At 35.0% G+C, this 25,617-nt stretch overlaps 1 protein-coding gene and 2 long non-coding RNA genes across 5 annotated transcripts in view; 2 read left to right on the top strand and 1 right to left on the bottom strand.

Moving 5' to 3' along the window:
• The window catches only part of LOC108003817 (heat shock protein beta-1), a 27,841-nt gene extending 2,224 nt beyond the window's left edge, over nt 1-25,617 (bottom strand). The window contains exons 1-3 of one of the 3 annotated variants that reach the window (XM_017066332.3): nt 22,298-25,617; nt 12,225-12,341; nt 10,995-11,178 (exon numbers count right to left, since the gene is read on the bottom strand). In XM_017066332.3, the coding sequence (XP_016921821.1) occupies nt 10,995-11,178; nt 12,225-12,341; nt 22,298-22,485 (489 nt within the window). In that variant the 5' untranslated portion in view covers nt 22,486-25,617. Of the gene's footprint in view, nt 1-10,994; nt 11,179-12,224; nt 12,342-18,121; nt 19,765-22,297 lie in introns of those variants that run through there. The other 2 variants (XM_017066334.3, XM_017066333.3) reach the window with 2 other exon arrangements.
• On the top strand, nt 3,530-6,961 carry LOC114577956 (uncharacterized). Its single transcript, XR_003698461.2, has 2 exons — nt 3,530-4,717; nt 4,888-6,961. It is a non-coding gene; the product is annotated as an uncharacterized LOC114577956 (long non-coding RNA).
• LOC133666296 (uncharacterized) lies at nt 12,416-19,263 on the top strand. Its single transcript, XR_009830272.1, has 4 exons — nt 12,416-17,217; nt 17,359-17,569; nt 17,780-17,925; nt 18,007-19,263. It is a non-coding gene; the product is annotated as an uncharacterized LOC133666296 (long non-coding RNA).

Genomic DNA, 25,617 nt, shown 5'->3' with positions numbered 1-25,617 from the left:
ACAAACCCATTTCTACGATCACGCGAGCTGCATGTTAAAAACCATCGACATCGCTTTGCTTGTGGTCAACTGATGCGATAACATTCAAAGTACAAGGGTGGCACGTACTAGCAACATATTTTATAGAAATACATACACATCGGCAAATTTCTTATCTTCTTAAAATGCAAAGATACTCATATTTCTATCGCGTGATGATGTATACCGTCGATAATTTGCATCGAACAAAAAGTATACAGATATTAGATATATTATCAATATTGTAAACGTAGAAAATGAATAAATATACTTCTAAAGCAATCGATAAGTCTCTTAAAAAATATAAAAATAAAGAAAAATGTATCTAATTTGAAAGAGTAAAGAGATATAAATTAATCATATCTTATAGATATCTATAGATATTAATAGATAACGTGTAATAAAAAAATTGTGATATTTCGTTTCAATTATTAAATTTTAATGTTCTTAATCAATACTATTATCGATTTGCTCTTGTTTAAAAAAAATTATTAAAAAAATAAACTTCAAATTTGATATAATTTCTCACCAAGAACGTTTATTTTTAATTAAATTATACGTGATTCATCCTTAGATGCAAAAAAATGTATTCCCAGTTGCATTACTATTTGTACAATTCGATGGAGATATACATACATTCTGTCACCACACATGTCAATTTTTATATATATATATTATTTCTAGAAAGTTTTTAACAAAGGAATGAAATTCAAACTTTTAGCCAATAGTGTACAATTTATGTATAATATAATAAATACATTTTCCATATAACCAAAAAATATCAAATCCACGAACATTATCTCACAAAAAATGCGTATGTATACAATTCCCCGCTGAATAATTCTCCACACGTACACAAAATTCGTATAACATCCCCAGAAACAGAAAGGGCGAATAAGGGTGAATCACGAGGAGAATAAGGGTGAAATATAGAACCCGTCAAGTAATACGGATATACGAGGAAACTAGGTTATGAGAGGGAACGGCGATAAAGCCGGAATACGAGGATATTTTACGAAGCTCATTGGCCGGAATCGGTTGGTTAGTATTTCGCGATAAAAGATGGCGTGCAAGGATAAAAGAAGGGAAGAATCTAGGGAGAAATATAATGAGCAGTAGAAAATGGCGAATGAAAAACAGCACGAATTCGACCTCTAAATATCCAAATCGATATTTGCGAAATAATTATTTCTTTTTCTTCTTCTTTCGAGCTATCTCTTCCTCGTTTCGTTGGAATGTATTCGTGACAAAAATTTATACACATATATATAATATATTCTCCATTTAACAGTAATCACTTTCGAGTATAGAAATATTGTTGATAAAGGATTAACCGTCTTTGAAATTAAAGTGTCGAAGATAAAGTTTTAAGAACAAAGATCAATCACTCGCACCATTACACGTCGAAACAAAAATAAATTATTCTGTACATTTCTAATTTTATCGCGAACAAAGAAAATGATTCTTTTTCTTTTCTTTTTTTTATCGCGTTCGGATGTAAATGACTTAAAGTTTCTTAAAGGTATAGAAAATTAGCAATGCCACGATAAAGCGATCGATTCACCGATAAAAATTGCAAGCAATAAGAGCAAATAAAAAGAACATTCGTCACGATGAATATTTCTAGGCCATCTCGCAATCACGTGGGAGTTACAATCGATATCAATCTTGCTCCCTTTAAGAAATTTCACTATAATTTTTTGCAAAGTGTTCACGTTGAATGATTGCATAAGAAATGTTCCATATATTTTACGAAATTGTATCAAACAGTTTCAACTTTTTCGAAATACCTTGAATGTTAAAAATTATTATCGAAACGATCTGTTAAAAAAAAGGCAATAATCACAAGGTTGGAAGACAGATTCCAGGATTTGTATGCCACGATAGTTCGAGAAGCGAATTGTACCACCTGTTACGATAATTCAAAGATATTTCTGCCAAGCATCCGCATTTGCAATGAGCTCACCTCGTCTGCCAGCGTTTCATCACTGTTTGGCAATCGAAACGATCATCCAACGTTAACCGATATCCGCGTACGCGCCTTTCGGAATACATTTCCATCCACATTCAACATTTATTGTCTCTATAACACCGACATCAACGTCGATTAACGCAAAATATTAAAAATCTGAAAACGAGGTTACAAATAAAAATTTTTATCAAATTCATCTTATCTTAAACTTTCAATTGTGACGGAAAAAAGAAGAATGCAAGATAAAATTGTAACACACGTGCATTCGTTTCTCCTCTTGTATCGAGATCAGTGTCATCACCAATTTAATTAATTTAATTCTGACGATAATATTTCTTCGAAGGTCAAAAAAATTCATCGAAGAGAAACCGTCTAAATTTTTATCTTCGAAACAGACTTTCCAGATTCTACCAAATTATCCCAGACCATTCCTGTATTATCTTTCTAGCGTACAGCACGGTGCTCCAAGTTTCCCCAACTTTCCTGGCATCGCGTGATCCGTCACCATCTTTTTATTCGTTCGTTGTCGTGAAATGCTTTTTCAGATATCATCTGAAAATATACTCGGAACATACATGAGGGAATGTACCGATTTACCCTCCCACGCTCGGAAATAACTTGGCTATCGCTGTGAAACTTGATTCAAAACAGGGAAACAGAGATCGATGAATGAAATCGGCGAGATATCGCGTTGGAAAAAAATTTTTTCTCCTCCTTATCTCTATTTAATCTCACTCTCGCTCGATAATGATTTTAATTGTTTAGAAATTTATAATTTAAATTAATAATTAATCAAACGTGCCAATAAATAATATAAAATTCTTATATAATGAACCGTGATTTTTTATCATAAATTTATCGATGCAGATCTTTCGAGACTTTGAATTCCGTCGAAGGAACGAACAATCTATCGATTTGTTTCTTTAAACTAACGATATATAAATTTTTTATAATTATATTAAGTTTAAGTTTTAATTAAATTCAAGCTTCATTTTCAATTAAATTTATTATCTTCACGAGGTAAAGTTATGTCGATTAAAATGATATTGAAAAACTCGATCGTTTCGTTCCGCAACAACGAAACGAATCTAACATTCGGGCGTCACGAAAGATCGAGTTACTCGAAATCGATGTTGTTTTTTTTTTTTTCAACATTTCGTTCACGTCGATTTCGTAAAATTGGACAACTAGCTATCCGCTAGTTAACTAATACGCTCGAAGAGACGAATATTAAAAATAGGCATTGCATCAGACGACGAACGTCGAATATAACTGCGTTCGAGCACCACCAGCCATGCAAATATTGTGTCATGACAGGCCGTTTCTTACGGGTTTTCGTATAAATGAATCTTATTAACGCGTGTTACGTCACAACGATACACGAGAATCTATAATATCCCTATGTCATCGACGCATTTAGATGGACGCTTGGAAAGATTTATCTCGAGCAATTATCTCATTATATGCATCATTATATATCTTGCAATTTTATAATAAGTTCGATTCTTACGTCGAAGTAGAGATTTTTTCTCCTTTTTTTTTTTTTTTTGATTTTATTTCCCCGATTATTTCGTTGTTCGACCGGTGATTAAATTTAATTAATATCGTTCTTGGAGAGAAGTCCTTCGTCGAGAGTGTTATGTAAATTCAATTGGATTTAAAATTTAGATGCGGAACGTTGAAAAAGTTTCGGTTCGAGAATTTCATAACCTAAAAATTGCGATCGATGCGGGTGAAGATTCTACGCAATTTGAAGTCTGTTAAATTTTTTTTTTTTTTGAGCAAATATATATATCATCAAGTTTTGTACACACGCAAGAAAACATTATTTCCCGAAGATTTTTACATAGGAAACTTTCATAACTTCTTTCTCTCGTCACGCGAAATGAATGCAATTAGTTCTCTTTAACTCATAAATAGTAGCCTGATTACCGATCGTTTCCATAATAAATAAGCCTCGATGTTTCATTTATAATTTTCACAAGATAATCTTCTTCTTATATTTAAAACTTCTTTTCCTGCTATCATTTTTTTTTTGACGAGCAAAATTTCCATTAAATTCCTATTAATAAAACGCGAAGCGATAACAAACGACACAGCGTGAAAAACAATCGTCACTTATTTATATCGTGATGGTAATTATGCAAACGCTGGACTCCCTCCTCCCGCCGCTCTAAATTTAACGTGCAATGTATCGTGGAATATTGAACAACACCGATAAAACGTTAAATTCGATCGAACTTCTCTCCTCTCCCCAATCTCGGCCCATAAAATATCAATTTTGTCGATTAATCGTTTCGAAGCTGGAAACATAATTTGGGAGAAAAAAGAAGAAGAAAAAATACAGGTACGCGTTCGACCGCGCCCAAGAATCGCGCGAGACGAGGAGAAACGAGACGAGGCACGCCGATCACGCGTTCAAAGGGTGGGCGAGGCAGGTCAGGCGCTAATTGCGTTACGGGAACGAGCGTTAATGAGCTGCTGCGTTTCGGTTCGTGGCTGCGTCGGTAAGGGTAATCGTGCCGCGACGTTCTTGGACCAGTTCAATCTGTCCGCGCGTTCCCCGCTTGCCAACGAACCAAATAACCCGGCCTTAACCTTGCGGCAAGCCGAGGTACTTTGCTCTTACTTACCAGTCTGCCGAATCGAACCAGTTGTGCAACGAGAAACGAGGGTCTCGTTTCATCGATCGAAGATTTATTGATCGAACGAGGAACGGTCGAAAATGTAAGCAGAAAAGTCCCCATGGATATTTGATATATATGAGAAATAATTGCGGAATAATCGATAATAGAAATCGGTGAAAAATAATATTAAACGTACCGTTGAATTTATTGTCGTTCCATCGAGTCGATATTAAAATATCATTCGGGTAAAAACTTTTTTAATCGAACCAGGAACTGGTTGAGACTGAACGGCCGAAGAGATCAACAAAAAGAAAGAAAAAAGGAGAGAAGAGCGAATAGAGAAGAAGAGCAAGAATAGAATCGCGGTTTTCTCAGTCGATAAGAGGAGGGTGAACCAGTCTGGCGCGGTTTCCCTTCTCCGTTTCTCATCCACAAGCGTGAGAGAAAAAGAAGAAGAAAAAAGCAAGATCGAAAGGAGAGGATGAAAATTGTAAAGGACGCGCGATCGAGTTCGTGAAAGGCAGGATACGCGTGTAAATGGAGCGCGTTGCGGCGATAATGTCGACCCCCCCTTCCCTTCCCTTCTCCCCACCACGCCGAGGATCCGCTCGAAGAACTCGAGCGTCGGACGAAGATAAGCGTGAAAGCGCAGGTCTCGACGTCGATTAACCCAACCACCGCGGAAACCGAGTATTAAAATAATTCTGTAATTGGAGATTGCAACTTGTTGCACGCACACGTCGCTTCTTCTTCCCTGCATTTTCTTTTTGCCTTTTTGACGCTCCCTCCCTCGCTCTCTCGCAATTAGTACGAAACAGTTTCGTTTTCTTTTTTTTTTTACCTCGCGCGAGACAACTAATCGCGTTCACTTAACTCACACTCGTTTAATATTGAGCATCTTCTCAAGAGAGCACGGTGAATAGTTTATTCAAGATGATAAATAATAATTTTTCTTCGCTTGAGATACAATCACTTGAGATTAAATATTTGAGATTAAAAAATATTTTTTTTTAATTGAACCTGCCTTGTGAGTTTAAGATAAAAGTAAGATAAAAGTAAGATGTATTTATATGGAATCATCGGAGAAGGGGAAAGATGTGTTCTTCCTTGGCCAGGCGGTAATATCGATCGGGGCGCCAACTCGTAAAAGACGGAAAGCAGCGCGAAACAAAACGAAAGGAAAGGAAAGAAAAGGAAAGAGAGCGAGCGAGCGAGCCGCAGGTAACTCTAGACAGAGAGGGAAACCCGAGGGAAAACGGCAGTTACGAAGGGAGACGCCAATGGATGTGGCTGGTAACTCAACTCTGCCGCGGATCTAAGCTTTCCAACACGAGGATCGTCTTACCGGATCCGTGAGGATTACGCAAAAGTGTGGCCAACCGGCTTTAACGACACTTTACAAGCGAATTATTAAGTTCCATGGCGACGGATAAACTGGATGAATCTTGGATGATTTTTGGAACGATTTCTATCTCATCGAAGAAATTTATTGATAAATCGAGTAAATTTTTAACGCGAAATAAAAATATTTTTAGGCGTTTTCAAGCGAATGCCAACTATCTTTTCCATCGTTTGAAATAATTTAAAAAATTATTAATAAAAATTTGAAATTATTATTTATCGTGCGAGATAAGATGGTAGATTTGCGAACTTTTAATAAATATCATCTTCAACGAGGTAAGAATTGGAATATTTTGGAAATTTTTGCGAAATGATTTTCGATACATTTTTGATTAAAAAAAAAAAATAACCACGTCGAAGCATCCTATTTATTCGCTCAATTATCGATTATATATTTTTTTCTGTTTTCAAAAGATGGATATATTTATTATTCTATAAATATTTTAAATGATTTTTGGAGAGTCATTCGTTTATAATTACATCATATGCAAACTTTCGCTTGTCGGAATATTTCATTTTTATCATCAAAATTTCCCAATATTTATTTTTGGCAAATGAAAAAAAAAACGAGTTTTACGATCGTTCGAGAAACGAAAATTTCGTAAAAATGCCAATCAATGTGACTCATAAACTAAATATAGCCATACAAATTTTTACGATCCCACCTTTTTTCTGTGAATGATACAATGATACGTAAAACAGAAGTTCAAACCTCTAAAAAAAAATTAATTAATTAACACGCTGGTAATGCGATGGCTCCTCTCCTTGACCGAAAAAGGAATGATTGTGTTTTCTTAACAACTTCATCGGCGACTCGAATCTTCGATCAACCCTTGAGAACCGTAAAAGTCGACCTTTTGGAGAATGAGCGGTATAAATGTGTCATTTAGATTAAAATTTATTGTTTTGTAGAATAAATATAAATTTTAAATAAAAAAATAAATCTGATGTACTTTTTTTATTACGTGTAATATTCCCCTTTGAAAAAAGTTTGAATGTTTTTCTTTTAACATTTTATCGCAAGTTTTAATGTTGACTTGCAATTTCTTCGCGTGCTAAATATATCGAAACAAATGAGAAACGTAAATTCTTAATATAATTAGAAATAACTGCGATATAACTTGGCAATAATAGAAATGGATAACATGTTTAGCATATCGGTCTACATTTTGGCAAAAGAAAAAATACAACTTGCCAGAAACGTTACTCGAAACTGGACGATTTAAATTTTTCGATTTGTTTCGAAACAAATAACATCCTCGAACATTTCAAAACTTTTTATCGACGGAGTACACCTCTAAAAAGAACCTTGTACAATGACTTTACGAATTTATCCTTTCCGTCATCTCGAACAACACATCCGATAAATCATAATGGCAAAGTGAGAACAGTTTCAATCGGAACGAGTAACACCCATTTCCATTCGACACGCCACATCGAGCCCATGCGTCAAAACCGAGGCGCATCGATAAAGATCGAAAATCGATCCGGTCTATTCTTCGTGGAAGGCGACCCAGTTGCCTGAAACGGGAAAACGTGCGTTTCGTAATCGAAGTGGCTGTCGTACGCCGCCTTGTTGCTCGTTTAAATAAAACCGCTGAACAAACCGGTCCCCGCTCCTACTTATCCCGAACCGCGCTACTTTATCGAGCGAGCATGACGTCATCCGCGTGGCGCACGACGCGCGGAGATCGCATTCTTCGTCTCATCCTTCGGAACGCGGCCTTGGAGCAGCCCTTTAAGGGCCGCGATATCGGGCGGAGAGACGACCTGAATTCACGGAGGACCTTGACCACTATTAAAACACCGGCCAATCTGTTTCGAGCTCGAGCGGGACCGGTTAAGGAAGATCGAGCCGATTCATGCCTCGTTACCGAAAACAGCATCTGCGTTCGAGAGATGAGTAATGGAACGGGTATTCGTGAGGTATTCGAAGCATTTCGTTATACAATAACGTGGAATGAAACGTAGACAATCTACAATTCTTTAACAAAGAATAAACGTTTAATCTATCTGGATCTTTATTAAAATTTTATTATTTTTTTTTTTTAGTAACGATATTTGTGTTTCGATTGAATATCGACAAGAAAGAAATAAAGAGAGAGAGAGAGGGGAGAGAAGGAATATTAACGAGAAAAAAAGAAGAGAAGTAAAAATTAATCACGTTTGACTCCTTAATAACGTCGGTCCCCGTAATTGTCTCGGTTCGAGGAGCGAAAAAACAGAGGGTCGAGGTTTATCAGGGGCGGCGGGCCGACTGTTTAGCGAGGAAATCAGAACATAAAGCCGTCCCTGTTCCTAGGTGTGCAATATGTATGTATATATACATATATACACAATCCTTCTCCGTTACTTTGATCTTCCTTCCATTACACTCTGGCAGACCGTCGCGGTACAACGACCTTCCTCTAATGCTCATTTGCATAACGGTAGTATTCGATTTTTACGTTCCCGAGAAAGGTTGCCTATTTTATATCGCGCATAATTTCGTATCCTTTGCCTTATCTCAAAGTCTCTTTATACGTACTTTCGAAAATATATTTCTAACCCAAGCTTCGACCATTCGTTTCGAAATATCCTTTTTATCGCAATAATAAAAGGATTACGAATAATACGTTTGGGAATAAAGTGTCGAAACGTTATTCTCTCTCGAGTATTTTTATTTTAAAAATCTCAAACACTGATCGATTGAGAGTAAAGTACAATCTATCCTTGCTCTCAAGCGTTCTATTAAATAAAAAAAAATAATACGTTTTTTTTTCGAGATTGTCTACGATCGAATAAATAAAATTCGAAAGATTTGATCCCCATATATAGATATAATAATATTTCTGAAATTTGTCGACGAAACGACAAGTGACATATTGTCAAGGAATGATAGCGCGCAGGGCGCCCACAATGGCCGAACATTATTCCAAGCCGTCGCGGCGTGACGAGCGGCGTAAACTTATTTTTGGCGCGAGTTATTTCCGTCCGGGTCGACGAGAACGCCGGCCAGAGAGGAGAAACGTTAACGCACGCGCGCATGCGCGCAAGCCTTGGGAGAAAATTCTGGCTCCGACTTCCTGCGCAAATTCTTCTTCTTTCGAAGCGAGCCACTATCTCCCCCACCCATTTTCTCATCCGTCGTTACACCTTATCGACCGATGAAACGTAATCTCACTTCTGCCTAGCATCTCGATAATTTTTCGTTCCGTATGGAATTCGAAACATTGTTCGTTTGTAAAGAATTTTTGAATTTTTTCCTCCCACGATATCTTCTGGAATTATATCTGCTTTCGATTTCAATATGCAAGAAACGTAGGATAAAGAAACTATGGATGAAGAAACAATGTAAAAGCGACGAGAATTTGGATCGATATTTGGACAGGAGAAATGTACACGTTGCGTCGTCAAGCGATTCGACTCGTTAGAAGGATAAAAGAGGATAAAAGAATACGTTAAATTACGCCATTATCTATCGCTGTTTGTCTTCCAAATAAACTTCAATTTTGAATAAGCGACGTTACAAAAATTCTATTCCATTTATAAACGATTTCTAACAGCGTTTTAAAACGTTTTTTATCGATACAAGTTCTCGCTAGCAGATGAAATTTCAAACATTTTCTTAAACACGCACGTATGCAAATTAGATTATGTAAATTTCAACGAAGCAATGAAAACTGGTTCAACTGGAAAGACGATCATCCATCGGGTCACAAGTCGCGATTGACTTAATTAAGAAGACGTTTCAAGTAACAAGAATTGCCCTTATTCGAGCCATCACCGATTCAATCGGTGGAGCCGACTTCCTACCGGGAAGTGACGTAAACAGGAGCAATTAGAACGTTCCACATGGTTCATAAAGAGGCGCGAGTAAACTGGCGCGTAAAAATTCTCTTCCTGTTCGCCGTTCTTGGCTCACGAAGAGATGCTTCTTCGTGTCGTGATCGTGATTTCGACCCGCCCACTAGGCGCCTGCTCGTGTCGATCCGAAATATGCAGATGTCGCGGATAAACCCTCGATCCCATCCCGACCATACAAGGAGCCGTGATAATTTTTTTCGATAAAAAAGAACGCGGTTTTTTATTCCACTCGAAAATTTCTCCACCCAATTTTTAACAAATTTTTAACAGATTGAGGAAGGTCTGAGACGTTATGCGACTCTCGAACGGAAAATCTACAATTTTTTTAGAATATTTCGAGATTTTGAGGGTAAATCAAGAAGACGGTTTTTTGTTCCTGGGATTCTTAGTTCAGAGTGTTGACATTATGTAACGTCTCGAGAAGAATCTAAAAGCATTAAATTTCGAAGATATAGTTTCAAGATTTCGAATGACTCGTCTCCAATTTTTAAGGAAGATCATGAAAGTTTCGACAACTTTCGTAAAAATTCTCATTGGTCGACGAAAAAAAGCGAAATTCTGGAACGGAAAGTAAGGAAAAGGACTTTTTGACGAAGAGTCGTCAGAGTGGCCCGTATACGAGACAAGCCAATTGCGTAAAATAGTGGGCCAGATTCGGTGGTTGCCAAGTTGTGCAACAACTGCCACCCAAGAAAACGAAATATGCGCATGCCATGATGGATCGATAACTTTGCATTTGTCAGGCCGATCATGCATTTCTAAATACACGATTGTTTCGATTTCGAAATGAAATATTTCTCAAAAAAAAATTAATTGGACACTGCTATCGATCCCTGCTTCTAGATAATCTAACACGATCTTCTAGTTCCATTAATTAAGGGAACAACACGAGATTCGAACTCTCCTCCACGGAAGGATTTGACATTTAACCTTCAATTGAACTTACTTTCCCAATGATTTGAAAGTCTAATTCAGCCCTCTGTGTAGACAATTTGAGAAATCATCCATGCCAGTGCATACAAAATACCAAGAGTTAGCTCTTCGAACGATTTACTCTTCACAGATTTTAATTTTAGCACGAGGAGCAATAAAAAAATCCCTAGAAGAGGAAAAAAAGAGAAGGTACTCACCAATAGTTTGTTGTCCACGGTCTTGACAACGATCTCCTCAGGCGTATACTGGGAGACGTCGAATCGAAGTTTCAGGCATTTGCTGTCCCCTTCGTCCTGAATGAGCGGGCTGTTCAACCCATCGAGCCATGCCGAGTCGTGAGGGGGGCTGAGAGAACTGTTTTGAGTGCTCTGCGTTGTGGTGCTGAAAGGTACAACAGGACGCACGATCGTTCGATTATCGATCCTTCCAGTCGATCGAGCAATTATTATTATTATTACAGCACGAATATATGTATATATATATATATATACGTGAACGACGTTTCGACGAATGAAAAACATATCAGAAAAAAAAAAAGAAGGAGAAGAGAGAAAGAGGACAAGACAACAAACGATTATAAAAAAAAACGCCTACCACGCCTACCAGGGGAGGGGGAGGGTGGTGTGAACCGAGCAGTGGACAAAGAGAAACGAATATCTTACCTAGGTGCAACAAACAAGAGAGACAATAGGAAACACGACATTGAAAAGAAAAAAACTGGCTCACGAGACGGGTGAAAGAGACTCTTGTGCATCTAAGTGCTCAAGTTGGTTAGGTAATGACGAATTAGAAGGGTTAGAAGCTCGATTTGCTGTAGCGTGCCACACTATAGCTCGCTTTGATCATTCAAAGCCGTAATTACGGTGCCCGCCACAAAAAAGCTTCGTGTATTATTTATATAAACTACTTGGGTTAATTCGTTTGTCAAAAGGGGTTAACTTGAGCTACATTGTGAACTACGTGCCCGTTTACCTTTCATAGTGCTTCTTGCTGGTGGTGGCTTACAATTAGAATTGAGAAAGAATATATATATATATGTATATATATAAGGATGTACAGAGGGACAGAATAAATTGTAGATATGAATTACACGTGGAGACAGACAGCCGTTTCTCGATGATCTGACAAAAATAAAAATATATGATCAGAATTTCTATCTTGCAATATCAATATTCTAGGAAAGAGAATTTCGAGCAACTTGGAAGTGATTACACGAAACTGATCATCGTTTGATCCATCATTTCATCGATTCTCTCCAACTTTGGAAAGATCAGGTCATCGAGAAGACGAAAAGAAAAACAAGAAAAAATTGTCGAAAGGGACGATACAGGAAGAATTACAGGGAGTTATTGTCGAGGGTGTGGTCTTTCTTTGTATTTTTTTTTTTTTCTTTTTCTTTCCGTGTCTTACACAGAAAGTAGCGTCACCTTTTGAAGCTGTCGAATGCGGACCGCGTTGGCGGTGCTGCAGGATCGACCTTGTCCCAACCTTCGCTCTTCGAGGTCGTCGAGGTACGGTGTTCGCTGGTGCTCGTGTGATGTCGACTTCAAGTTAGTCACCAACGTGCCAATGCAGAGAGCCAATCAGAAGGCGAGATAGAAGTCGAGCAAGGGGGGAACAGGGGATATTATTATTTTGTTAACTTCGGTGGTTAGTTTCGTTCAATTCGCATTTATTCTCCTCTTTTTCAGTTTTTCAGGCAATCTTTTCTTGTTATCGGCAAATTTATTTTGCTTTTTCTCTTTCGTTCTTTATCAATTTCCACTGCTGCTTCCCGGCGTCAAACGAGAATCCACCAAGAGTTTCTTCTGTCGGGTTTTGTTCTCGTCAATTTGGAATTAATTCGCGGTTTCGAAATTTAAAACGATTCGACGCGCAGTAAAGTTCGTTATGGTTTTCGTTCTCACAGAATGAGATAAAGTTCATCAAGGGTGGACGGTTTGTCGCCAAGAAACGGTACGTGGAAGAGGAGTTTCGAAGAAGAAGGTCCATTTCCAAGGATAAAATTATATTTACACGTGAAAACAGGCGTAAGAATAGCAGAACTTGGAAGTTACAGAACCAAGTAGTTGAAAAAAAAGAAAAAAAAACCATTTACAGCGTGTCATCGTCACAGAATGATGATATTCGATTATTCGTTTTAGAATCTATATCCGCTTTTCCTTTTTTTTATTGCTTCCTCAACTTGCAAAAGCGATCTTCAAAAGTCAAAAAACACATGTTTCAACGATATCTTTTGTATCGAGGGATCCCCAAATTTCTCGCCATCTTCTCCATTAAGAATTGGAAAACGGTTTTTTCCAACGAATCAATCGTCATTTTATCGTACAAACGATTCATCGACGCATCGATGATTCTCTTCGCGAACAAAGGCCAAATTTAGGAACCGCTCTGATCCAACGTTATGATCCATTAACGCTTTACAGGTTATACGATGTTACATCACTCGAATCAATAATTAGATAAGGCTAATACCAAATGTCCGCATCATGCCAATTAGCTATAAAAAAAAAAAGAAAAAAAAAAGAAAGGAAAAATTAAATAAGTACTTTCGTAAGCCAGCAACCGATCGCGAAATTTTACATCCCAGGAGAACGATCTCGCGATGTATAGATGTATTACACTGCGTAAAACACGCTGTACATAATCGTAATTGGAGAGGGAGAAGTGGGGGGAAGAGAGAGATAAATATATTCCTCAACTTTTATTCGTTCATTATGATACTTTGTACGTAAGTGAATAAGCGAGTAAGTAAAAATTGTTCGAGTTGCAATTGATCCATCTCTTTCGAATTTATGCTCGAACAATTCTCGTTGGATATTGACGCTGCTAAAACTACGTTGAAATACGCGCTGGAATATTTTTTCCGCTCCAGTTTATCACGTCGATGCAAAGTTTGAGTCGTTAACGATCGATGCCGCACTACTACTAATTGGTTCGATTGGTTAAATCGACGATTAACGATTTATCACCGATTCAGGCCGAGCCGTTACTTTGTATGGAAGATTGGACGAGGATCGAAAAGAAAGAAAGAAAGCCGGTTTCGTTGAAAAATCGGATAACAGGAAGTGACGGCGCGTCCTCTCGGCGAGGTCGCCGACCCTGGCGAGGAGGCAATTCTAAAATAGTGCACGACGGTTGTAGTATCGGCCACGAAAATTAACCACCTTCCCCTCACCCTCGTGAAACGTGATATCCGTTTTAGAAAGTTTTAAGAATAATACCGCTCTCGGTTAACGATTTTCCTCGAGCTTTCTCTGTCCTTATGCCTCCTCCTCGAGGGAACAACATCGGTTTCTCATTGGAACCGAGTAAAAGTGTTACGATTCGGCGCGAAGATATGTATATTTTTTTCTCATGCGATGCTATAGCGATAAAATATATGTGATAATTATTTTCCATCTAAACTTCGTTAAAACAGATCGTTCGATAATTAGGGGAAATATTTTTCGAATATAATTCGAAATATTAAATATAGATTATTTGTAGAAATAACGGGCCACATGAGAAAGAATTGCCCTTAATAAAAGGAAAAAAAATTGGAGAAGAAAATGTCATGTATCCTGTCACGCGACATAACGTGCGTTTTATTATCTTCTGCAGCGATATTGGAACTTAAAGAAATTAACCTACAACAACTTGTATAAATTTTTATTAAATATATATATATATATATATATTACAAAAATTAAATTGAACATTCGAATTTTTCCTAAAAAAAAAAGAAAAAATTAATTTTTCGGGGTCGAAGAAAAACAAGATATTTATTCTCCATAATATCTCTATAATACCTCGAGTCGATCAAAAGCGTTCTTGATTTTTGCCGTCTGAGAAAAATCTATCGAAATATTCTTCAAGATATCCATTTACAAGCAAAACCAGCTTGAACTTTACCGCGGAAACAGCGTATTGCTTGGCTCCTCTCGACAAAAAAAGATGAAAGAAATTTGAACAAACGTTCGTTTAAAGAGAAGGAGGAGACGTAGAAAGAATACGAAATGGGGTTTCTTTCCTCTTTCACACGGGATGAAAGGCAGGCGTCCCTCTCCTCCTATCAAGAAGATCGCGACGTCAAAATGTCTTTGAAACGAGTAAAGCGTGCAGTGAGGAGAAGAGCGTTGATTGTGGGAGAGGATAGGAATAGAGAACGCGGTAGACAACAATTATCTCCTGGCAAAGAGAAAGGTTCTCGTGGCAAGTCACGAGAGAGGTCAACCGTGGCAACTCTCGAACACGGAATCGTCGAGGTGAAAAAGAAAAAAGGCAAGACACGTCATCTTCTTTTCCAAATATTCTTTTTCTTCTCGCCAACGATTAATACAATAAAAAAGAAAGAGGAAAATGGATCAATGGATCGAATTACGATATTGTCGATCATCAAGTATCGATCCTAATTTCACGGTATAAAGACAATATAAAGATAGGACTGAGGGACGTCTAATTTATCCCTGGCAAGGATTCAATGAACGGCTTATAAATTTCGCGGTATGGTATGTAAATGTATTTGTACTTGGCCTAGAAAGGTGTTTGAAAAAAAAATCGGTTCGACATTGCCAATAAATCGATCGATCCCTCTTCTTGAAATCGAGTGGAATATCATCGAACTGTTCGTGTCTTTCTCAATTCTTAAAGCATCTCCTCCCATTTGACGAATTTTTAATCGTTTGATAAAGTGTATTATCCGTTTCGCTCGATCGAAGCGAAAAATTCCAAGCAGAATTACGAAGAAGATATTACTTCATGCCTAGAGTCACGAAACAACGTCCTCGTTCTCTTCTTCTTAACGAGCTGCACGTCACAAACATAACTATAATTAAGAATCGCGGCAGTCTCTCAAAAGAAACTCGTATACGTGTGCAGTATGTGTGTATATGCACGTGCTTCTTAGCATATGGACTGTGAAACAGTAGGCTAATCGTTTGCAAGTTTGCAACTCACGATCTTAATTGTAAATAAATATATACATAGTAGCTGTAAAAGCTTTTCACGTTATTGCAATTAATCAGTATTACGTGATATTTCATACATCGTTCGATAATACGAAAATTTGATTGAAGAAAATACTGCGTAAATACTTTTTGTACAGCCTGTACATCAAAGTCGAAGAAGATCGTCCACAAAGTTTCGAGCATCGATTCGCCGTAAGTACAACACAGGGAATAACGTGTTACACGCAACTTAAACGGAAGATTAATTCTGTGCCGATGCTTACACACGTGAAACGTCTTGCTATCTATTCGATGGATCGTAGATTTCTGTGAAACGTTACGCTGAATTAATTTGATTCAGGTATCATCGCTATAAATAACAGACCACTCGAATTCGCCAGAGATTCTAACAGTAATTACCATCAAAGAGGATCTTTGAAGTTCGAGAAATCGTTTGATGCGGTGTTAATTGGAATCAAAGTTTTCGCCAAGTCTTAAGAATCGTTTGCGAGGATTAATTTTAATCTTTCTGTGACCTATTTTCTTTCAAACTACTGTATGAATAATGTGGAGCAATGTGTATTCAGCAATTATGCGAACATGCGTGACCGTGCAAATTAATTACTCTTCCCGATCAATATATTTCCATCTTCTGTTTACCATTTTCTACGTTGTATTAAATTGCTGCGCTTTGTTCTTTTTTCCTTTTTTATTTTAACATTTGTTCCTTTTTTTTTCTGATTTTTGATATCTTTTGCAAATAAAAAGAAAAAATACAAATAATACGATACAAATAAAAAGTTCTTTTCTTTTTTATTCATAATCGATCATTTCCATATAGGGATTAAAATCGCATAGAAGACGATCCAATTGATCGAATCACAAATGAAGCATTCTAAAAAAATAAAAAAACAAATTTTGAAACGATATTCTCGACTGATTCATCCTCGTCACGTAAAATGTAAAACATTTTCGAAAGAAGCGCGCGGGAGCATTTATTTCGAACGATACTTGTCTATTTGTGGCTAAGCCGTCCCTGAGCGCCGATTACGTCACCACGGCCACGTGACTCGCTGAATCTCATAATGGTCCATATTCGCCTCCCACGTATCGATGCAAAACGATGATCCATCATCGATTCCGTACACCTGCTTGATTCTCCCAATCGTTTGATCAAAAGAAAGAAATGGGTCGAAATCTGATTTTTAAATTTGTGATTTTACTAGAACTGGGTTAAGATCTCGAAACACTGATGACCTTACTAAAGAAGATTCAGAAGTTTTTTTTAAGAAATTTTGAGGTTTCAAGTAAATTTTAATCCTTAATTAAAATTATCCAACGATTCAATATATATTTTATTTAATCTTTATATAATTCAATTTTTCATACATTTATGTTCTCCTTTGTTTAACGAGCAACAGATAACCTAACCTAAAAAAATCTTTTACACCGAAATGAAGTGAGAAGAAATTCTAGTGGAATGATTTTAAAAGTACGTATTCGTTATGTTATTTAAAGTATTTTTATTCGCTATAAAATGATATAAATGATTTTGTGTTTTTACGTACGAAATTTAGATTTGATATTTCAAAAATTAGATATTTTTCTAACCTTTCAATCGTTTAAATTGTAGACACTATTTTAGGATCACACGGCTTGCAAGACTTAGTTTCCACATGCTCTCGACACTGTTTGAATGATTTATAACATTTAACCAGCATAGACCTTGACGGCTAACCTTCTCCGCATTATTTTAAAAGCTTCTGATGGATTTCTGATACTTCCATGCTTCGCTTGTGAAGCGAAGTTGCACGGAAGCTATTATCTCTTCTCTCATTATGCATGTAAGATTGTATAACGCAAAATCTTTCTTTACTTTCTTAAAGTTGGAAATCATGAAATATCGAAAGCAATTGTATCTAATTTAAATTTATTTTAATGAAAATTTTAAATCTATTTGCACGAGAATAGAATTTATGAATATATAAATACATAAAAATATAACAAGAATTTGAAAAATTGATTCCAAATTTAATCGGTAATATATGTTTTAGAATTATGTATTGAATTTTTGGAAGCAAACGATTCATGCATATTCCAAGCGAAACCGTACGACTATCTATACAGCTGTCACGGTACATGCCAGTGTTTTTCAACCTTTTTTGATGTTCAAATAACTTGCGATTTTCTTCGATGTAAGGTAAGAATTATTAAAAAAAATCAACTAACGCTAAAAATCATTTCATAAAAATGACAACAACGATAGAAAAATCGGAAATAGTTTGCGATCCACAGGTTGGGAACCACTGGTGTATACAAAAGTTTACGCTATGCTTACGCTGGAGAGAAGCCAAACGAAAAACGCAAAAATGCAAATCTGCCTTTATGCCACCTACCGAAGTTTGATCACTGTTTTGTGATCCGGTGGATATACATTCCGGTCGATTATGTCCATCGGTCACAATTCGCAATTTACCGAAAATGAAACGAGACGATCGAAAAGAAATTGAAGAGGAACGATTCGATATGTCGGCTGGAACGAGGTTAGAAAATTACTGCGCAAAATATTCAACGCAAGCTCCTCACCTTTTCCACACGTTGCAATTGCAATTTAGTTCACGATTCCGAGTGGGGACACACCGCCACTGCGACGTGTCATTGTCAAGGATATACATTGACGCAATAAACATGTCCTCTCTAACCTGACCAATCATTGCTTTTAAGAAAAGAGGATTTGCTTTAACGATTTTTTAAATTCCATCAACAGAATATACTTATAGTAAGTACACTTAAGTCAGGATTAGATATTGATATATTCTTCGAATAGATTTAAATTCTCCATAGATTTGATTTGAGAATGTGAAAAATGTTATTATAGAATCCACGCATTGCAAAGTATTATGACATGCATGTGTAATCGACACTCGCAATTTACGTTCATTCTAGGTTATGTCATTTATATCACGAATCGTTCCAAGTGTTTTTTAATATCTAACGTGATCAAATTACAAATATTGTAACACGTCGTAATACAGTATCAATTGTTTTTAATGAGTAACGATTTGAAAACTTCTCTATTACATGAAATGCAAAGTATTTAGTATTGAAAAGAATATTTTTTTGCTGGATGACGCGACGATGCGGTATCACGAAGTATTTAACGAGATTACAGGAAGGAACGTGTTCTTTGTCACTGCAACAAGTTGTGTTAAACGGTCACCCATTATGCAATGTATCGTTCGACTAATGACCGACATATGTCATTCATTTACATAATGATTGATAGATGAAAAATTATCACATATCGTTCGATGTCTAACCAATTTCGTGTTTCGATAAAATTATTATCAATCTTTTAATTTTAATTAAGATTTTAATATTTTCGAATTATTAAAATTTTATGCAATAAAGAAATAAATTTTGTTTATTTGTTGGAATATAATTTAACGAATTCTTATTCGTTATAAAATAATTATAAAATAACGAATAATTTTAAATTTTTAAAATTGTAATTGTAAATAAATAATAGTATAAAATACGCAATTAATTTATTCAATTTCACAAAAAGATCTGATATGAATAAACTGAAGAATATATACATAGTCTATAATGTTAAATAAATATTTATCTTTTGATTTAATCTAATCTTACACGCAATTGAAGTCAGTTTTTTTAAATTGAACTATTCGAATCTCATTTTAACGGATAACGGAGGATTATTTAATCGATCCGTTTTACGAACACATAAAATTCTTTGTTTCTTTATTTAAACACGGTTCGTCTCTTTATTTATTTGGAATTCTCCTAAAAAAAGATACTCAAATACAGAACAAATGAATGAAAGTACGTCGATAAATAAGCAAATTTTTCACTCAATCATGCGAGATCATCGATAAATAAATAAAATCTAAGAAAATTATGAAATTCACGATAAATTTTGCACGACCTAAATACACAATTGCCAACATGAACTCGAATCTGTAGAATTTTAGTTGAGGTTATTTTCTGTCGATGAAATTTTTCGAACAGAGGGGAAGAAAGAAATTCTCCAAGGTGGCAAACGAGGAGGGTTCTCCAGAATTTATGTTGGAGGGTGAACAAGTACGACCGTTATAATTCGTAAAGCTTCTCTTCGAAGTACAAAATTCGGTTTAAAACGTGAGATCTTAAATCTTTGGAATCGTTAAATTTTGTTATCTCCCATAAAGATGAAAAATTTTAGCCTTTTTCGTGATATTAATTTTATATTTCACAAGAGAAAAAAACTTTTAGATTCAAAAAGTAAATTGAATTGAATCCTGGAAAATCATATTATAAAAAATACTAGTTTCCGAAGAATCGAATAATAAATTTAGAACAACGATTCTATAATTAGTAGTTTCATCGCATAGCAAGCCGCGATATCCAAGATCGAACAGGCCTTCTATTAAAATAACACGACTGTTAGCTTTTGCGGTGTTGGCATGCAAAAACCGTGGCATATGGCACGCACTCGTTTCATCCATCGAATTCGCATCTCATTTTATGTGAATTGCACCTCAAGAAGTTTTCGAATCAACAAATATATTCCAAATTTTTCAAAAAAATATTCAAACGGTAAAAATATTATTACATTCAAGAAATAAAAATGCTATACGAATGATTAATCGAAATCTTAATTTCTAATTTTAATATATATATTCAATAAATAAATAGATAAACAAATATAATAATAATAATGGACATTTATCATCTTTGATTAAACAATTTAAATAAATAAATATTCAATTTCAAAACGAAGACGTTTGCTTTTCGAAAGCATTTTAATTAGAATAATCTTTGTTAACTTCGCTTGAAATTATAAATTAGAAATTCAAACGTTACGTGTATCAAAAACGAATAGAAATATTCAGATTTCTGTGTTCAAGGACACGGGCTCTACACAGATCTTCGAGAAGGCGTGCATCGAGAGAGAAGGAGCAGGTGCAAATTTTCGTCAGACGGAATCGTTTGTTTTTCGTTTACCCCCTGGGCGAGAAAGGCACGCCGAGAGGGCTCTCCTCGCCCGTTGTTCGTAACGAACGTACTGACGAAGTCTCTATAAATAGCGGGTGCGTTACTGAAATACGTGAAACGAATATACATATATGTATACGTATGCATTCACAAAAAAAAAAAAATTAATGTCGCGACTTTAATTTACCAATGATCAAAGATAAAAGCACTTTTTTTCAGCACTTTATTTCATCGTAATAAATAAATTGCAGCTACGTTTTATCTTATCATTTCATGAGAAAAACTTATTATATAGTTTATTATATAGTTTGTTGGATTTTTTGTTCATAATAATATAAAACTAATGAAAAATTTAAAATTTATACAAAAGAAGAAATATTCATATACATGTATAACATTATAATAATTTTTTATCGTATATTATATATCATCATCATTATAGAACGATCATTATAGAATGCAATCGATTCCAAGAATTTTTTTCAACTATTGGAATATTAATGATCAACGTTACCTTATACATATAGCATTCTGTATAAAGCATATGTATATATGTTGGTAATTCAGGTAACGCGAATGCAGTGTTATGCTAATTTGTGCTAAAAATCAACACTCGTTGTGCAACCGAACAAACATCGATTTACAAAAAAAATTAAATGGCGGATATTGTTGCGCCTCCTCGAGTATGGAATGAATGTTTATGATTTGTTAATTGATTTGAAATGACTGGTCGATTAATTTATTCAATTTTTATAAATATCTTTAAATTCAAAATTCATAATTTATGTATTATTGAATGAATGTTCCTCTATATTATGAAATTGTACATTATTACCATGACTTATTATAATTTCCTGATCGGTGATAAAATTGATTTTATCAGCTGACTTGAAAAACAACTTCGCGCCTCGATCGATCAGATGACTTAAATTCGTATTAATAACGATAATAATTCACGGGAAACTTATTACATATACGTATTCTTATTATAAAAGTGCAGCATCGATCAAATTTATTTATTATTTATCTAACGAATAAATATTTAATCATGAAAACGCAAGAGATAAAAAATGAGAATAAATATCATTAGAAAAAAATAAAAATATTTTTTTGCAGCGTTGATATATACTTATTTAATTTCACGACCATCAATCATCTTTAACTGTTAATTATGACGAATTTCTTGAACACACGCTAAATTATACTAGAAAGAACATTAATATTCGCATTATAATTTATTTTCGTATTTATAATAGTTGCGATATGTAAACAATAGATTCTATAATCCCATAGATGTAAACGGAAACGTAAGACATTTAAATTTCGAAATTTCTGTTTAATTTTCAATCTTATATTTACAATTCACAATTTTGTTTCATATTAATTTATTCACATTTCTTTTAAAAATTTTAAGTATTCTATTTTATACTTCAAATAATATTTATTATTAATGAAAGAGATGAAAACAACTCATTTCAGAAATTCATCAAAATCCAGGAGCAAAAGAATAATTGTATCGGTCGTGCGCGTGTTAAAAGGTTAGGTGCGTCTCGGCAACAACGCCGGTAGCAACATACCTGGTAGTACTCTTAAAGAAGTTGTTGCTTTCGCGATTCATCAGTTCGCTTCTGAATCGTGACATCTCGTCCTCCATCTTTCTCATCTCAGCGTCGAAGCGTTCCCGTATGTTGGAAAATTCGGTGTCTATTACGCTGAAGTCACCGAGCTTGATAGGAATATTACGCTTGATACCACTGTCAGCCATGATTTTTGTATAAGTCACACTTGTGTTTCCTTACACCAAAAGCCACTGAAAGATGTACGAGCTCGATGTATCAATAAGAAGCACTGCTATCGCGAACGACTTTGATTATTGCAAATATCGTTTTCGATCACGTACAACCGTACTACACGATGTCTCGCCTAAGAATGAGCGCGCCTTACCGAATCCTCCTTAAATAGTCGCGATTGTCGCGACGCTGTCCCTCAACTGTTCGTGGGAGTTCGTTGTTGCTCGGTATTTTCCGGAAACGCTCGGATCGTGCACGCGGTCCAAACCGAGAACGAAATTTCACGAAGTTTAAATCAGATTCGAGAAAAATTTGTTTGATACGATTTTTGCAAATAATTCAAATATTATAAATTAGATTTATTATTTATTTGTAAGATATATTATTTTCTATTTTTATCAAAATTATTGGTAGAAAAATAATAAGAGAAAAGTATAAATTTTATATTATCATCAATTGTCCTATTTTATAAAATAATGTAAAATATTTTAAGTTTTATATTTTATTATACATATAGCACACAATGTTTCTTAATAAATATGATCTAACAATAAAAAGTATCAGTGGGCGATTATATTATGATTCCGTACTCGAATTATCTGTTATATTGTGTTTTATATGAAAGATGATGACTAATACATGATCATATGATCATTTCCTTATTGATTATCTTTAACTCGAAGATGTGCATACATACATGGATAGAAGATTTGATTTCGGTATCAAATTTCGAAAAATTTCATTTCCTCATCATTATATAAAAATACTTGTACAAAAAAATTTATTATGTATGCAATTTTCTCTAGAAGGATTAATTTTTTTTTAATAAAACAATTTTTAATAATTCGAATTTTTACATCATAGTCATAAAATGTTATTAATGAAAAATATTCACGGGATAATCCTTTTTGCACGATATTAATTGAATGATTAGATTACATGGTGAATCAAGGGTATTTTTAAATCAACACTGCTCGTGAAAATATCAAGACGTCAATTATCATGTCGACCCGATTATGCAGATTTGTCTTCTGGTAAAATTACTTAATCTTTAATAGTCTCTATATTTAACGACATTTTATTGATGAATATATTTTATCCCCGTCGTTCAATAATATTTATATTAAATTAAAATCGAGAAAAATATTTCTCAAACAAAACTACAATTATTATAATTTAAGAAAGAGACTATTTTAAATTAAATTAAATACAAATTGAAGAAATATATCGTTATGAATGAACTATGAATTATTATTCTTCGACACGAGTGAGTACAAAATGAACAACATAAAATATTATTATGCCATTTTCTCGAGAACTATTAAGAAAACAAAATGCGTTTCTTTATACTTTACACATCATTCTTTTTTTTTCTTTTTATAGAGGAAAAAACCATCTCAAGATTATTTTTATTTTCAACAAACTCGTGCGCATTTTTCGTACGGTTCACTTCGCAGAACAATTCAAATTCAACATTCTTTTTTTTTTTTCATACACCAATCCAGTCCCTCATCGCAATCGTATCACGCGTGACGATCATTTACGTTCCATTTTCTCCTCGTACGCGTCGCTCTACATTCTTGTTAATCACGCGTGAACATTCAGGTGCTTTTAATTTGGGCAACAGGAGAGATCCGAAGGCCGCCAGTTACTACATACATAACTTTCTGTTTACGTCTCGTGGAACTACGTGAGATTTTTTTCGTGGCATTAAATCACTGCTGCAAATGATGCCGACTGCTATTTTCGCACGTTGCACCGCGTCACACGCGCCGAACTGAATGGAGCGACGCATCACAAACGCCTCCTTATTGTTCATAAATAGTTTTGCCGGTTTCGTACTCGTCGACGAGTTCCGATGAATCAAACAGTGTGGAATGTTTTCTCGCAATCCGTCAACGTGACGATGTAAGGATAAGCGCGATATAGTTAGACAGAAACCAATGGGGGAAGATTGAATCACACCCTTTTCTCGAGGTAATAATATTCCGCGATATTTCATTGTATTATATCTAAATATCTATTTAGGAAATTCGCGGAAAATGAAGATGATCAGATTTAAATGTGAATCGACGAATGAATTTGAAAAAAAAAAAAAAAAGAAGAAAAACGATGAGTTCATTCCCTCCTCGACAAAAATTTCCTAATATGATAAAATCTAGTTTTATTATTGAGTCACGGAATCGTAGGCGTTCATTACCAGTGGGCAATGAAAATAAATAAGATGGGATTGCAGCCTTCGTTTCTATCTCCTTTTCAGTCTTCATTTACATATTAGAGGTATGTAATAATGTTAAATAATGTTAAATAAAATATAAATATAATATCTTCGTTATTTTTTCTTAAACAGGCGAATAAAATTTGACAAAATGATCTGATTTCAATCTTCAATCGATTTTTATTGCTTTATTTTTGTTTTCATAAAATCTGTCGCTCTAGTCACGAAATAAAAATAAAAATCCCCACGAACTAGTGATATTTATTGCGGTAAAAGTATATACATTGTAGAGAAACGAAAAGAGAACGGAGAAGAGTGGTGTTGATGACGAAGTGTGTCAATGTCAAACTATCCAAGCCTCCAGACGATGTCTCGAACTTGGAGAAAACGAAATTCGTTTCTTCCTTGTTCTCTTAAACGGGATCCTTAAGTTTCTTGCCGGCTTTGCGTGGGAGAACGTGGTTAATATGACGTCACCTTTGTGGGTGTTTCACTGATCGATAAAACGCGTCACAATGGTCTCTAATATGGATTGATCTTACGTTCGTTCGCTATGTAACGTATACGTAACCGTTGCTCTATATTTGAGAAAAATTTTTTCTGGAATATGATGATTCGAAAATTCGTTTTCTCATTTATTGTAAAAATAAAAGTTTAAAGACGTTGAGATCAAGTGAAATTTATTTTTTATAATTTATTTATAAATCCATGAAAAATTGAGAATATTTATCGTAATATTTATCTAAAGGGAAATATATCAAAGAAGAAACAAATGTCTCTCATAATTTCCCATCAAAAAATGATTTTACTTCCACACGTCTAAGAAATTCAATTTATTGGTGTAATTTATTGAATAATTACATTGTTATGCCAGACGAGAGACAGAACC

This window comes from Apis cerana, linkage group LG6, assembly GCF_029169275.1.
Source record: "Apis cerana isolate GH-2021 linkage group LG6, AcerK_1.0, whole genome shotgun sequence".
Taxonomy (NCBI): Eukaryota; Metazoa; Arthropoda; class Insecta; order Hymenoptera; family Apidae; genus Apis; species Apis cerana.
Note: the sequence above shows the minus strand (reverse complement) of the source record. Positions and strands in the feature narration are given on the sequence as shown.